The 16,635-nt window shown below is 37.8% G+C and overlaps 1 protein-coding gene across 1 annotated transcript in view; it reads right to left on the reverse strand.

Annotated features, from left to right (window-relative positions):
• Positions 1 to 16,635, reverse strand: part of CCDC186 (coiled-coil domain containing 186) — a 54,255-nt gene that overhangs the window by 5,211 nt on the left and 32,409 nt on the right. Inside the window, exons 10-14 of the mRNA XM_046653581.1 lie at positions 15,819 to 15,961; positions 6,354 to 6,609; positions 5,249 to 5,438; positions 3,758 to 3,838; positions 1,773 to 1,983 (exon numbers count right to left, since the gene is read on the reverse strand). Of these exons, the coding sequence (XP_046509537.1) occupies positions 1,773 to 1,983; positions 3,758 to 3,838; positions 5,249 to 5,438; positions 6,354 to 6,609; positions 15,819 to 15,961 (881 nt within the window). The remainder of the gene's footprint in view (positions 1 to 1,772; positions 1,984 to 3,757; positions 3,839 to 5,248; positions 5,439 to 6,353; positions 6,610 to 15,818; positions 15,962 to 16,635) is intronic.

Raw genomic sequence — 16,635 nt, forward strand, 5'->3', positions numbered from 1 at the left:
CAGTGTCCCTGTGGACAGCAGAGTAGAACACTGCCTGGTCTTTTTGCGCCATCCTCTCACCTTCCAGCACTGTATAAGACAATGCTCTGCTGCTATTCGTAGGGTTTTCATGGCCATTTTTCAGAAGTGGGTGGCCAGGTCCTTCCTCCTAGTCTGTCTAGTCTGGAAGCTCTGCTGAAACCTGTCCACCATGGGCGACCCTGCTGGGATTTGAAATATTGGTAACAACTCTCAGCAACACAGCAAAATGCAGCTGCCACAGTATGATGGCTGACAGATGAGCGGTGTGGTTCCCTGACTGGGAAAAGAACCCGGGCCACAGCAGTGAGAGCACTCAATCTTAACTACTAGACTGCCAGGGCTCGCTTAAAGATGATTAGCATAAAACAAATACTTATTAGGTTAATAACAGAACTATATTAGAAAATAAAGGAATTTTCCTTATTCAGATGGTTTCTTAAATGATCCCATTTTTGTTCTAACATGGTATTTAGATTAAAAACATATAAACACTGCTTTTCTATTTCTTTCCTTATTATTTTTTTTGCTAAGGACGATTTCCCCTGAGCTAACATTTGTTGCCATCTTCCTCTTTTTTTTAATATGTGAGCCGCCACCATGGCATGGCCACTGACATACGAGTGGTATAAGTCCGTGCCTAGGGACAGAACCTGGGCAGCCAAAGCAGACCACACTGAACTTAACCACTGGACCAGCAGGGCTGGCCCCTCCCTGTTACTTTAATCAAAACATTTGGGAAATTTCTTTATTGCTCCGATTTCAGTTAATATTTTCTATTTTCCTGTTACTAAACTTAGAACCGTATTTTACTCTTTTTTTTTTTTTAAAGTCATGGGCAAATTTTTCTCTAAGTCTAAAATTCTTTTTTCTTTTTTAAAGATTGCCACCTGAGCCAACAACTTTTGCCAATCTTTTTTTTTTTTCTCCCCAAATCTCCCCAGTACACAGTTGCATATTTTAGTTATGGGTGCTTCTAGTTGTGGCACTTGGGACGCTGCCTAAGCGTGGCCTGATGAGCGGCGCCATGTCTGCGCCCAGGATCCGAACCGGTGAAACCCTGGGCTGCCGCAGTGGAGCACAAGAACTTAACCACTTGGCCACAGGGCCGGCCCCTAAAATTATTTCAAAATAAAAATTAAGAAGTCATGAGGAAAGACCTGTAATATTAAAAAAAAACTCTTAAATGAACATGGTATTTGTAAGAGGAACTTGGAGTCAGTCAGAGCTGGGTGGTCTGTCACTTACACGATGAGTGGACTCCGGAACATTTCATAACTTAACCTGAGCCCCAGTTAACTTATCCACCAAAGTGAGAACTCGCTCTCTCCCTGAGTTTGTAAGAAATCATGAGATATTCGTAAGTCACAGGCACAGTGCCTTGTACTGAGTAGGTGCCCAATAAATTACCTATGTCCTACACAACAGGAAAGATAATACACAACCACATGCATCTCTTAGAATCACTGTCACAAAAATAAAAAGCTAAGCAGCACTATCTTTTTTTAAGTCCAAAGTTATTTTAGTATCTTAAAAAAATTAACATCTACTGAACTCTGTATCACCTTTTGGAAGACCAGTGTTTTCTTTCATCTCTGGGCTCTGTATTCCCCAAACCAGAACACAATAAGTGATCAACAAAAGATTGGGAACTGAATGACAGGCTCTTGATATGATTAATTTTGAAAACAGTAACTTTACCATATGAATAACGGTATTTCAAACACAGATTATGTTACCATAATAATACATACTTTGTTTTTTTCCTAATTTCTTCCACCAATTGTTTGATGTGATCCTCCATAAATTCTATCTTTTCATTTTTCCGAGCGTGTGATTTTTGCAGCCTTACTATCCTCTCAATCAGCATGGCCTTGTCTACTTCTGGAAAGTTATCCACAGCTACTGACGACCCAGCATTTTCTGGAGATCGATCTTCCACACTGCTTCGAGCATTAAGGGATCCTGAAGACAAAAAACCAGTTTAGGTATTGGACTTAGTCTAGAGTCATCGCTAATCTCATATATTATTTCTTCGAGTATCACTTTCAAATATTCCATCTAACAGAGTTGGGCACGGAACACAAGTCACACCTGGACTGACTTCTTGTTTCTGAATATACTGATGACAGAAGTACCAAAAGGGTCTATTATGTCTCTCGTGAACAGGATGAGGAAGTGGCAACAGAGAAACAAGAAACTCAAGAAAAAGTCAGAATAAAAAGTCTGAAGTAGGACCAAAATTAAGCCGAGAGAGAGAGATAGAGAGAGGCAGAGACAGACAGACAGACATAGACAGAGAGAGAAAACAGAATACAGCCAGTGGGTTAAGCTCTGGAGCCAGTCTCCCTGGTTTAAATCCCACTCCTTCCCTTTCTAGCTGTGTGACTTTGGGCAAGTTACTGAACTCTCTGTGCCTTGACCACTTCATCTGAAAATGGTAATAATGTTATTTACCTCAGACGATTGTTGTCCTCATTTAAATGAGTTAATATATGTGAAGTGCTTACAACAATGCATATAATAAGCAATAAATGTTAGCTATTATTTTTACCAACATCAGTTGAGAAGAATTTCTGATACAAAGATATAGTTTGTTTCAACCCCATTTTGAGGATTAAATCTACAAGTAATATATCTTATCCAAGGTCATACACTAATAAATGGCAGAGCTGGAATCTAAATACTTATGTGTAATTTCAAACCCATTTCTTTCTACTACACATTTTTCCCAGTATTGTAACAGTTGATGACATTTCTCCCCTAATGCACAATTCCTGGGAGGCAGTGTAGTGAGTGGCATGCAAGGACTCTAGAGTCTGAGATTTCTGTCACTGTGGAGTTTGAGCAAGTCATGGAACCACTTCAAATCTTAGTTTCCTCATCTGTGAAATGGGAATTATAATACTTACCTCACATGACTATTTGGCAGAGTAAATGATATGTTTAAAGCATTCAGCATGATTCATGGCATTCCCAAAATGATAAATACACTGATACTTTGCTAATTATCATTTTCACAATGCTATCAATCATTTTATAGATCTAATCATTTTTACTTTAGATCACAGGCATATTTACCATGATAAAAGCTAAAAGATTAAAAAATACATGTGTATATATAAGAAATCTGATATATAATGATGAAAATTTCATTAGTTCTCAGGTGCTAAAAGTAACATAAAAGTAAAATAAAAGAGAGAGAGACCACACTACACTAAATCTCTCTATATGGATGAATACAAATCTGAATTAAAAAATGTAAGGGGAGGGGCTGGCCCAGTGGCATGGGGGTTAAGTTTGTGCACTCCACTTCGGTGGCCCAGGGTTCGCCAGTATGGATCCCAGGTGTGGACCTATACATCACTTATCAAGCCACGCTGTGGCAGGTGTCCCACACGTAAAGTAGAGGAAGATGGGCACAGATGTTAGCTCAGGGCCAATCTTCTTCAAAAAGAAAAACAAAAACTGGAAGAGGAAACTGTTGCACAGAATACAGAAGCAGCAGGGAAGAAAAAAGGAAGTAGGAAAAAAATGATACAGAACCACCCGACAAACCTGAAACCTTGGGTAATGATTAGAACTTAAACATTTAACTGGAAATGTTCTTACCATATAATTATGTACAACTACCACTTTTTAGAATTCAAAATGAAAGAAAAAGCATATCAATACTTCTTAAACAGTGCTATTTCTTTTTAAAATCAATCACTAAATAACTAAAACCATTAGATTTTACCTGATGAACTAGAACGACTTCCCATGCTGCTGACTTCTTTATCATAGTTTCCATTCTCAACCTGATCTAATTTTCTTCGTGCTATAGGGACAAGAAATAGATTACTTGTGACAATTATCATGACCATTTGCCCCCACTGTCTCTGATCTTAAATGCTAAAAATCACTTAGGCCAAAATGGCATAAACAACAAGAAATTTCTGGAATACACACTTTAGACAGGAGAACTGTAGGTGTCACTCATATAAAAATGACATCTAGAAATGTGCAGGTCAAATACAAAAGATATAGAAAAAACATTATGATAACAACCGATACTGGTATCATTTAGGTACAGTGAACATAACTTTTGGAGTACTGAAAGATTTAGTAGATCTCTATAGAGTACCAGAAATTTCCCTTCAATCACATCTATAAAAACAAACTGAAATCTTATGGTAAACATCTGAATATACTCCTATTAAATAAATGCTAAGTCTCTTTTATCTTATTACTACATTTCACCCTACTTTAATACACATAAAGCAATGGGGAAGAGTAGAGGATAGGAAGTCAGAATACATATCTTATTTATCTTTGTATCCAAGCACATAGCACAGACTCCCAATAATTGTATGAATTTTTAAATGAATGAAATGTGGGTTCCAGTTCTAGCTGTTAATGATTGTGTTCTGGTAATTTATAACCTTTCTAGGACTCAGTTTCCTATAAAATGAAGTGTTAGGGTTTAAAGATCTCTAAGTTAGAGGTCTACAAGGAGGGGTTCAGGTACTGTAGATACTGCACAAAACTGACAGACATGTATAGGCAGAAAATAGAATTTCTATTTACACTTAGATTTAATTAGATTTTTTTAAATTTCTATTTTCATGTGTTTTCTAATGTACAGAAAACAGAGTAACAGATGTTTAAAATTTATAAATATATATAAATTAAAGAACAATGTTTAGTTTTTACTGATAGAAGTAGGTGATCAAAAAACCTTAGACAGGGGGCTGGCCCCGTGGCCGAGTGGTTAAGTTTGTGCGCTCCACTGCAGGCGGCCCAGTGTTTCGTTGGTTCGAATCCTGGACGCGGACATGGCACTGCTCATCAGACCACGCTGAGGCAGCGTCTCACATGCCGCAACTAGAAGGACCCACAACGAAGAATATACAACTATGTACCGGGGGGCTTTGGGGAGAAAAAGGAAAAAATAAAATCTTTAAAAAAAAAAAAAAAAAACCTTAGACAGTACTGTGCTAAGGTACTTGCCAATTCTTACAGCTTGTGCTTCTGTCAATAAATGTCCTTTAGCATAGAAGATACTATAGACTATTCATGGAACCACAAGAAATTTAGCAATGTGGGTTATAAACACTCACACATTAAAAAGAGCATACAGCTCTCATCAATGTGGTAGAACCTGATGTAAACATATTTTTTTCTATAAATCCTTAATGATTATAAGAAACAAAAACACGGAAGGTCTACACGTGGAAGGATTGTGCACCTTGCTGGAGCTGTTTGGTGAGATCCTTGACACTAGAGGCATGTTTACGTCTCTGCGTCACCAGCTCATCTTTCAATTCTTCAACCTGGGTACTCAATGCTTTAACTTCTGTTTGTCTACAAGTGAGTTCAGCTTGCAGGGTCTGGACTTCCTCTTTTCGCAGTTCTTCCTCTTTCAACAATCTACTTTCCTAAATATTAAATAAAATAAAAAACACCAATTTTAATAACTGACTGTTTGCACTATTGCTCACAGTTTAAAACCTTAAAACTACAAAGTCCCTCAAGACAGCCTTGATAGCCTAGTGGTTAAAGTTCGGCGCGCTCCACTTCAGCGGCCTGGGTTCGGTTCCCAGGCGTGGAACCACACCACTCGTCTGTTAGTAGCCATGCTGTGGTGGCAGCTCACGTAGAAGAACTAGAAGGATTTACAACCAGAATATACAACTGTGTACTGGGGCTTTGGGAGGAGGGGAGAAAAAGAGAGGAAGATTTGCAACAGATGTTAGCTCAGAGCAAATCTTTCCCAGAAAAAAAAAAAAGTAGTTTCCTTATCAAAAAAATATATAAGGTCCTTGATAGTAGATTCTTCTATCATCACTCCTTACCAGGTTTTGTTTACTGGGCTCTGCAAATTCCTCATATAGTAATACAGGGGGATATATTAATGCATTTGCCATTCTATATATGCAAAACAACATGTGATAGAGGTCTCTGTATTTTTTGGACTAAAGTCTCAAATTATTTTTATAAGTAACTTGAAGACACTCTCATAACATGGAAATAATAAACCATATTTAAACTATAAAAATATAGAAATTTAAAGTACTTTAAAAAAATATATAGTAATTCCAGTTAGGAATGACAAAAACCCTGCTTTTCTTATTTTCAAATGTGAAATACTACTTCATAATCATTGTAGGGAGAAATCTTATAAGGAATTGCACAAATTGAAAGGAAAAACTGATACTTCTTACAGCATTTGAAATTACCAGAAAGTTAGTGCCAATAAAAAAAAAAAAAGCTTCAGTCAACTACCACTAGGGAAATTTAATTTGCACTTCTTGCTATATTGCTTTAAAAGTTAAATGTACATTTATACTTACCAAATTAATATTTGTCTGTTTCATTTGTTCACACTGGCTTTGTAACTGACTTTCACTACAGGAAAGTTTATCAAACTGTGACTGCAAAGAATTGGATTCAGATTGAAGTTGTGCATTCTTACTAGTGAGCTTTTCTGTAAATAGTAGTAGCTCAGATTCTCTTTTCCTACTGCCTTCGATGTCTTTTTGTAGGTCATTAATCAAAGAATTAAGACTTTCCACTTCTTCCTTCAAATTTTCAATTTCTTGTTTACCTCTAAAAAACAAAGTTTATATTTAAGAAAAAAATTAAACTATTAAAAGACATTAAATTAATGGTTTGGGAATTTTCATCGAATGAAATGCTTATAAAGCTACTTTTATTCATACATCCAAATATTTGGATTTTTATGAATGCCTAACATACATTAGGAATTAAGAGCTGGGAATATAAGCGAGCAAGACTGACATGGCCTCTGCTTTCAAAAAGCTTTTAGTCAAATAGGGAAATTATATGAGTGGGATAAAACATTTTTGATGATGAAAGCACCAAGCTTGTGTAAGTGATGCTTAAACTAATACTTGAACTAGCAGTTAGCAAACTTCTCCTGTGAAAGACCTAGACAATAAACAATTTAGGCTTCTGGGGCATATGGCCTTTGTTCAACTCTGCCGTTGCAGCATGAAAGCAGCCACAGACAATACATAAAGGAATGAGAATGGCTGTGTTCCAAAAAGTTTTTACTTATAAAAAGAGTCAGGGAGTGACGTCAGCATCATGGCAGAGTAGGTCTCTCAGAAATCTTTCTCCTCCAACATACAATGAAAAAAACATCCATACTCCAACAGACGACATCCAAACTCAACACAAAAAACGTCAGAGAGGTCCATACAGCCATATGACAGAGGGCAGAGAGGCTAGAGCCCCCTTGGAGGTGGAACGGGGTAAGAGAAATCTTTTCTTCCTCCCCTAAAGACTGCAATCCAGGACCACTGGAGGCCTGCGAGAGGGAAGGAATGGGACAGGGGACGGTCATTCACGAGAACATCAAAGATCCCCAGTAGGCCCTTGCAGCCTAGAGGGAAGTCCTCTACCAGGGCAAAAGCTTTCACGGGGTGGGTGGATGGGACACCTCATCAAGCCAACACCCCAGGAAAGCAGAGTGAGAAAGCCCCAAGAGCACGCAGGAGAAAGCGCCCCTTCCACCACCCGCCCACTGGGGACTCCAGCCCCTGGGATTTTGGAAGAAGGCAGAGGACTCAGAATATGGGGGTCTTGACCTGCACCCAGTGGCAATAGGTGGTACCTGCAACCTAGTAATGCCAGGATGAAAAAAAACAGAACCTCTAGCAATATCAAACACTATATTAGATCTCCAGGCCAGAAAGAAAATGACAAGTACCCAGAAATCAGTCCTGAAGATGCAGAAATATGTAATCTAAATGACAAAGAATTCAAAACAGTTGTCATCAAAAAACTCAACAAGGTAAAAGAGAATACAGAGAAACAATTCAACGAGTTCAGGAGCTACTTCACAAGAGAGATTGAAACTATAAAGAAGAATCAAGCAGAAATATTAGAGATGAAAGACACAATGGAAGAAATAAAACAAAATATGGATTCCCTGAATGCTTGAGCAGACACCCTAGAGGAGCGTATCAGCATAATCAAAGATAGACATGTTGAAATGCTCCAGATAGAGGAAGAGAGAGAACTAAGACTAAACGAAGAAAGTCCCCAAGAAATATCCAACTCAATTAGGAAATGCAACATTAGAATCATAGGTATTCCAGAGGGAGAAGAGAAAGAAAATGGAGTAGAAAGCTTGTTCAAAGAAATAACAGCACAGAACTTCCCAAATGTAGGAAAGAAAATCCATGTGGAAGAGGATGGCAGATTTCCCAAATATGTCAATGTAAAAAGACCTACTGCAAGGCATATAGTGGTAAAACTGGCAAAACTGAATGACAGAAAAAGAATACTAAGGGCAGCAAGGCAGAAGAAAATAACCTACAAAGGAACCCCCATCAGACTTTCAGCAGATTTCTCTGCAGAAACCTTACAGGCTAGGAGAGGCTAGAATGACATATTCAAATCACTGAAAGACAAAAACTTTCAGCCAAGAATACTCTATCCAGTGAAAATATCCTTCAGATATGATGGAGAAATAAAAACTTTCCCAGACAAACATAAGCTAAGGGAGTTTGTAGCCATGAGACACACCCCCAACCCCCGCAACAAGAAATCCTCAAGAAGGCCCTCATACCGGGAAAAAAAAGGGAGAAAAGGGTTACAAAGCACCGAGTAAGGAGTTAAATAGATAGAATCAGAGCAGGATAGCAAATACTCAAGTATAGCATTAAAGACAACAGTAAGGAAAACACCAAAAACAAAGATAATCTTGTCATGTTAACCACAAACTCATAACACAAGATGGAATAAGATGTGAGAAAAACAACTTAGGAAGGGAAGAGGAAAGGGACTGAATTGGTTTAGTCTAAGGAAATTAGAGACCATCAGAAAAGGGACTATCTTATCCACAAGATCTTGAATACAAACCTCAGGGTAACCATTAAACAAAAAAGCAGAACAGAGACATAAATAATAAATAAGAAGAAAACAAACACAACATAAAAAACTACATAACTCAATTGGTAGATCAAAATACACAGGGCAAATAACAAAGGAAATGCAGGAGAACCAGAAAACGAGTGATAAAATGGCAGCATTAAGCCCTCATATATCGATAATCACCCTAAATGTAAACGGACTGAATTCTCCAATAAAAAGACAAAGAGTGGAGAGATGGATTAAAGAATAAGATCTAACGATATGCTGCCCCCAGGAAACACATCTCAGCTCCAAAAACAAACACAGGTTCAGAGTGAGGGATGGAAGATGATATTCCAAGCTAATGGCAAACAAAAGAAAGCAGCTGTTGCAATACTTATATCAGACAAAGTAGACTTCAAGACAGGTAAAGAGAGACAAAGAGGGGCAGTATATAATAATCAAAGGGACATTCCATCAAGAAGAAATAACACTTATAAATATCTATGCACCCAACAGAGGAGCACCAAAGTACATAAAGCAACTACTAACAAACCTAAAAGAAGATATTAATAATAACCCAATAATAGCAGGGGACCTCAACATTCCACTCACATCAATGGATAGGTCATCCAGGCAGAAAATCAACAAGGAAACAGTGGAATTAAATGAAAAGCTAGACCAGATGGACTTAATAGACATATATAGAAAACTCCATCCAAAAATAGCACAATACATATTCTTCTCAAGTGTGCATGGAACATTCTGAAGAACAGACCGCATGTTGGGAAACAAGGCACACCTCAATAAATTTAAGAAGACAAATAATATGAAGCATCTTTTCCGATCACAATGCTATAAAGCTAGAAATTAATTACAAGAAAAGAGCTGAGAAAAGGACAAAGACATGGAGACTAAACAACATGCTATTGAATGAGCAATGGATCATTGAAGAAATTAAAGGAGAAATCAAAAAATATCTGGAGACAAATGAAAATGAAAATATACCATACCAACTCATATGGGACGCAGCAAAAGCCATATTAAGAGGGAAATTCACTGCAATACAGGCTTACCTTAACAAACAAGGAAAAACCCAAATAAGCAATCTCAAACTACACCTAATAGAATTAGAAAAAGAACAAACAAAGCCCAAAGTTAGTAGAAGGAGAGAAATAATAAAAATCAGAGCAGAAATTAATGCTATTGAAACAAAAAAGGCAGTAGAAAGGATCAATGAAACAAAGAGCTGGTTCTTTGAGAAGATAACTAAAATTGACAAACCCCTAGCCAGACTTACAAAGAAAAAAAGAGAGAAAGCTCAGATAAATAAAATTAGAAATGAAAGAGGAGAAATAACAATGGATACCACAGAAATACAATGGATAATAAGAGAATACTACGAAAAACTATATGCCAACAAAATGGACAATCTAGAGGAAACGGATAAATTGTTAGACTCTTACAACCTCCCAAAGCTGAATCAAGAAGAGATAGAGAATCTGAATAGACCAATCACAAGTAAAGAGATTGAAACAGTAATCAAAAGCATCCCAAAGAATAAAAGCCCAGGACCAGACAGCTTCCCTGGGGAATTCTACCAAACTTTCAGAGAGGATTTAATCCCCATCCTTCTCAAGCTATTCCAAAAAGTCAGAGAAGATGGAACACTTCCTCACACATTTCTACGAGGCCAACATCACTCTGATACCAAAGCCTGACAAGGACAACAAAAAAAGGGAAAACTACAGGCCAATATCGCTGATGAACATAGATTCAAAAATCCTCACCAAAATATTAGCAACCCAAATACAGCAATACATCAAAAAGATCATATATCATGATGAAGTGGGATTTATTCCAGGGACACAGGGATGGTTCAACACCCACAAATCAATCAATGTGATACACCACATTAACAAAATGAGGAATAAAAACCACATGATCATCTCAATAGATGCAGAGAAAGCATTTGACAAGATCCAATAGCCATTTATGATAAAAACACTTAACAAAATGGGGATAGAAGGAAATTACCTCAACACAATAAAGGCCATATATGACAAACCCACAGCCAACATGATACTCAATGGGGAAAAACTGAACGTCATCCCTCTGAGAACAGGAACAAAACAAGGATGCCCACCATCGCCACTCTTATTAACAGAGTACTGGAGGTTTTGGCCAGAGCAACTAGGCAAGAGAAAGGAAGAAAAGGAATCCAAACAGGGAGTGAAGAAGTGAAACTCTCACTGTTTGCAGACGACATGATCTTATATATAGAAAACCCTAAAGAATCCATCAGAAAACTATTAGAAATAATTAACAACTACAGTAAAGTTGCAGGGTACAAAAGCAACTTAGAAAAATCAGTTGCATTTCTGTACTCTAATAACTTACAGAAAGAGAACTCAAGAATATAATTCCATTTACAATCGCAAAAAAAAATAATAAAGTAACTAGGAATAAATTTAACTAAGGAGATGAAGGACTTATACAATGGAAACTTTACGACATTATTGAAAGAAATAGATAATGACATAAAGAGATGGAAAGAGATTCCATGCACATGGACTGAAAGAATAAACATAGTTAAAACGTCATACTACCCAAAGCAATCTACAGATTCAATGCAATCTCAATCAGAATCCCAATGACATTCTTCATGGACACAGAGCAAAGAATCCTAAAATTCATATGGGCAACCAAAGACTCCGAATTGCTAAATACTGAGAAAAAAAGAATAAAGCTGGAGGCATCACAATCCCTGACTTCAAAATGTACTACAAAGCCATAGTGATCAAAACAGCATGGTACTGGTACAAAAACAGGCACACAGATCAATGGAACAGAACTGAAAGCCCAGAAATAAAACTGCATATCTATGCACTGCTAATCTTCGACAAAGGTGCCAAGAACATACAATGGAGAAAAGACAGTGTCTTCAATAAATGGTGCTGAGAAAATGGGACAGCCACATGCCAAAGAATGAAAGTAGACCATTATCTCACGCCATACATACAAATAAACTCAAAATGAATCAAAGACTTGAAGATAAGTCCTGAAACCATAAAATTCCTGGAAGATAATATAGGTAGTACATTCTTTGACATTGAACTTAAAAGGATCTTTTCAAATATCATGTCTTCTCAAACAAGGGAAACAAAAGAAAAAATATGTGGGAGTTCATCAGACTAATGAGCTTCTGCAAGGCAAAAGAAAGTAGGATCAAAACCAAAAGACAACCCACCAACTGTGAGAAAATTTTTGCAAATCATCTATCTGATAAGGGGTTAATCTCCATAATACATAAGGAACTCACACAACTGAACAACAAAAAAGCAAATAGCCCAATCAAAAAATGGGCAGAGAATATGAACAGACATTTTTCCAAAGAAGAGATACAGATGGCCAATAAACACATGAAAAGATGTTCAACATCACTAATCATCAGGGAAATGCAAATCAAAACTACACTAAGATACCACCTACGCCTGTTAAAATGGCTATAATCACTAAGACTAAAAATAACAAATGGTGGAGAGGGTGTGGAGAGAAGGGAAGCCTCGTACTCTGCTGGTGGGAATGCAAACTGGTGCAGGCATTATGGAAAACAGTACAGAGATTCCTCAAAAGACTAAAAATAGAACTATTACATGACCCAGCTATCCCACTACTGGGTATCTACCCAAACAACTTGAAATCAACAATCCAAAGTAACATATGCACCCCTGTGTTCATCGCAGCACTATTCACAATAGCCAAGACATGGAAACAATCCAAGTGCCCACTGACTGATGATTGGATAAAGAAGATGTAGTATATATATAGAATGGAATACTACTCAGCCATAAAAAACAACAAATTCATCCCATTTACAACAACATGGAAAGACCTGAAAGGAAATAAGCTTAGCAAAATAAACCAGACTGAGAAAGACAAACACCAGATGATTTCACTCATATGTGGAATATAAACAAGCACATGGACAAAGAAAACAGTTCAGCAGTTACCAGGGGAAGGGGGGTAGGGGGTGGACACAGTGGGTGAAGGGGAGCACGTATGTGGTGACAGACAAGAAATAATGTACAAGTGAAATTTCACAATGATGTAAACTATTATGAACTCAAATTTTTTAAAAAAAAAGAGGCTAGGGGCTGGCCCCGTGACCAAGTGGTTAAGTTCGCACGTTCTGCTTCAGTAGCCCAGGGTTTTGCCAGTTCAGATCCTGGGTACAGACATGGCACCACTCATCAAGCCATGCTGAGGCAGCCTCCCATATAGCACAACCAGAAGGACCTACAACTAGGATATACAACTATGTACTGGGGGACTTTGGGGAAAAGAAGAAGAAAAAAAAAAAGATTGGCAACAGATGTTAGCTCAGGTGACAATCTTTAAATAAGAAAATAAGAGGCAGGGGCCGGCCCCATGGCCTAGTGGTTAAGTTCAGCACACTCCACTTTGGCAGCCCAGGCTTGGTTCCCAGTTGTGGACCTACACTACTCATCAGTGGCCATGCTGTGGTGGCAACCCACATACAAAATAGAAGAAGACTGGCACAGATGTTGCCTCAGGGCAAATCTTACTCAAGCAAAAAGAGGAAGATTGGCGACAGATGTTAGCTCAGGGTGACTTCCTAAAAAAAAACCTCGGGACAAAAAAAAAAAAGAGGCAGTGGGCTAGATTTGGCTCTGGCCCATAGTTTGCTAATTCTTAACCTAAAGGAAAAGTAAGAGTGAGCAAGTGGGAAAACAAAATATGTTCCAGGTAGAGGAAACTATGTGCTAAAGCTGGGAAGGGAACAAGAGAATGCCTTCGTGTTGGTACTAACAAATAGATGTTCAATACTGATGAGGATAAGGACTGTACTATACATCTCTACTAAGCACTTCACACAGGGCTTGGCAGCCAGGAGACAATCAATCAACATTTGTTAACCAACTATTGCTGAAACACAAAAGTGAAAGAGGATAAGGTGCAGAGGGAGAAGCAAGGTCATTAATGATCTTCCAAGCATGTTTAAGGCATTGAATTCACTAGGCAATACTTGAGGCTATGGGAAATCACGGAAAGGTTTTGAGAAGATTTCTTTTTAGAAAGATTTGCTAATCACAGCGTGGGAAATGGATTAAAAGGGAAATAAGCAAAAAAACCAGTTTAGAAGCTGTGGCAGTTTTCCAGATGAAAGCTGATACCAGCTTGGGCGATGGCAGCAGCAGTTGGGATGTGAAAAGTAAATGGACTTGAAAGATATTAACGAGTTAGCATCAACAATACTTTGTGACTGCTTAGATGTGAGAGGGGAAGGAAAGAAGAGCGAAGGGTGCCGCCCGGGAAAATCATGGGGATGCTACTCATCTCAGGAAACTCAGAACGGCGTATGTGTGAGAGAGAGAGATGAATCCACTTAGCCAGGTTAAAGTCTGAGGTGTCTGATACTTGTTTGTCTGCAGTGCAGCAAAAAGGGCTGAAGGTAATGATGTGAAGGTCCTACAGCATACTAGAGGAATGGTTAGGATCACCCAGGGGTGTAATCAAATAAAAACAAAAGAGAGCTTTATGACAGAAAGAGAAGACTGCCGGGGAGACTGAGAAAAAGTGGCCAGGAAGTAGGGAGGAACACTAGTAGAGCATGAGGAAATGAAGCCAAAGAGCAGAGCACACCGAGAAAGATAGTGGCCTCAGTGGTGTTAGTACTGAAAATTCAAGCAAGACTTAGTCTGAGAAGTGTCTACTAGACGTAAGGAAGCATTAGCAAGTTTCAACCTAATGTTGGGGCAGAAGTAGAATTCAGTGGAAAGAAACAGAAGAACAAAGGGAATGAAGAAGTGGAGATGAGCAAAGCCGATTCTGTAAAGACATTTAGTAGTGAAGGAAAGGAGAAAGGTAGGGGAAGGTCATAGGAGTTTTGATGTTTTTTAAGATATAATATTTAAACGTAGAAAGAAAAAAAGTCAGGAGAAAGAGAGGTAAGAGAGAAAGGATAAGGAAGGAACAATCAAGAAATAATCAGGAACAATCAAGAAAGACCCTGAGAAGGCAGAAGAGCATGGGATCCACAGAAGAAGTATAGAGAACAATTCAATCCGAGGAACGGGAACATTTCTTTCATAATAACAGGAGGAAAACAAAGAAGAATGGTTGCAGATGCAGCAAGTTCATTAGGACTGACAGCCAAAGGTTGAGAGAACTGTCACCTAACAACTCTCATTTTTTCTGTGAAGTAAGAGTAAACAGTGACATGAGAGGGAAGACCAGAAGTGTGAAGAAAGCAGTAAGGTTTGGAATAGATGCTAAGAAGATGGAGGAGAAGGCACTGACTAAGGACACACGGCAGGATTACAGGTGTATTAATATTCCCAGTTGAAGTTGCTAAGCATGAATTTATAGCAGCATCAATATGGATGATGGTGAGGATTCCTTTAGCAACACTCAGCTGTACTGTAGCTTGGGTATCAGTAGGGTATGAAAAAGAAGATATTTGGATTCAACCGGAATCCAGGCTCTGCCAGGTAATGTCATGAGTAGCGTTTAGCTAAACAGATTTATAAGAAGCCAAGCAATAATGTCAGCTCCTGACCTTAAGCTACATACATGCAAAGATATCGATACAGACACATATCTACCTTTTAGAAGAAAAATAAGTATGGTGCATAAGTAACAGAATTTGAAAGCTAAGGAATGGATGAAGAAACTAAAATCCATTCTGTCTTATAAAATGTTTAGGGAATATAAACTTTGATTTTTAGAAGCCATGATGAGAACTTCAAAGATAATTCAAAAAAGTTCAAATGAAGATAAGAATAAAAATTTCTTAGCTAGTAAAATTGTAAAATTATTCGTTTAAGCAATAATTGCACTTAAAAATAGAAACCTGAGATAGAATTAAAAAGCCTGTTGATTAGCACAAACAGAAGTTGCTCATTTTATACCTTTCATGCTGCTCCCGTATCTGATCCACAATTTTCACTTTGTCCAATAAATTCTGAATTTCAGCTTTTTGGCGGTTAATAATTTCCTTATATTTTGATAATTCATCCTCTGTTCTCAGTCGTTCATCTTCTAGACATTTCACCTATCAAATAACCATAACCAAGTTAAACTACAAACAATATTTTCTTGTTTCTCATTAACTATTTCAGATAGCGGTTACATATTACCAATCTAAGCTGAATTCTGAGGCAGTATTAATTATTGTGAAGAAAACACAATGGGAAGTGAGCAGTCCTGGGTTTCAGTCACAGATTCCTCATGATTTAGTCACGGGAGGTTTAGTATGTCACTTTATTTTTGCTGACTCTCTATTTCCTCACCTGAAAAGAGGAAACACCTTCCCTACCTACCTCAAAGAACTGGCATGGAGAACAAATAGAAGGATACATGAAAGACACTTTGAAAACTATTAAGTGATCACCAATTCAAGGTGGTTACTTAAAAACCTATTTCTAAATAAATGAATGATACACAATGATAATATTTTTCACATTCATATTAAAAGGGATCCTATTCTTATGAAAAAGACATAAACACTGGAAAGGATTTCATAGATTGTTAGAAATTAAAACTCTACACAAGACTAGTAATTATACCCAGGAGAAATATTAAGACAGTCTTTCTATTATTTTCTGACACTCATAGTTTTAAAGTCCAACTATCTTTCGAATTAACTTGCTGATAAGACTGCTTTTAGATCAGAGGCCCAAGGATAAGTTATAGACACAGCAAATGTGAAGGAGGAATGTTTGGCAA

Source organism: Equus quagga, chromosome 2 (assembly GCF_021613505.1).
Source record: "Equus quagga isolate Etosha38 chromosome 2, UCLA_HA_Equagga_1.0, whole genome shotgun sequence".
Taxonomy (NCBI): Eukaryota; Metazoa; Chordata; class Mammalia; order Perissodactyla; family Equidae; genus Equus; species Equus quagga.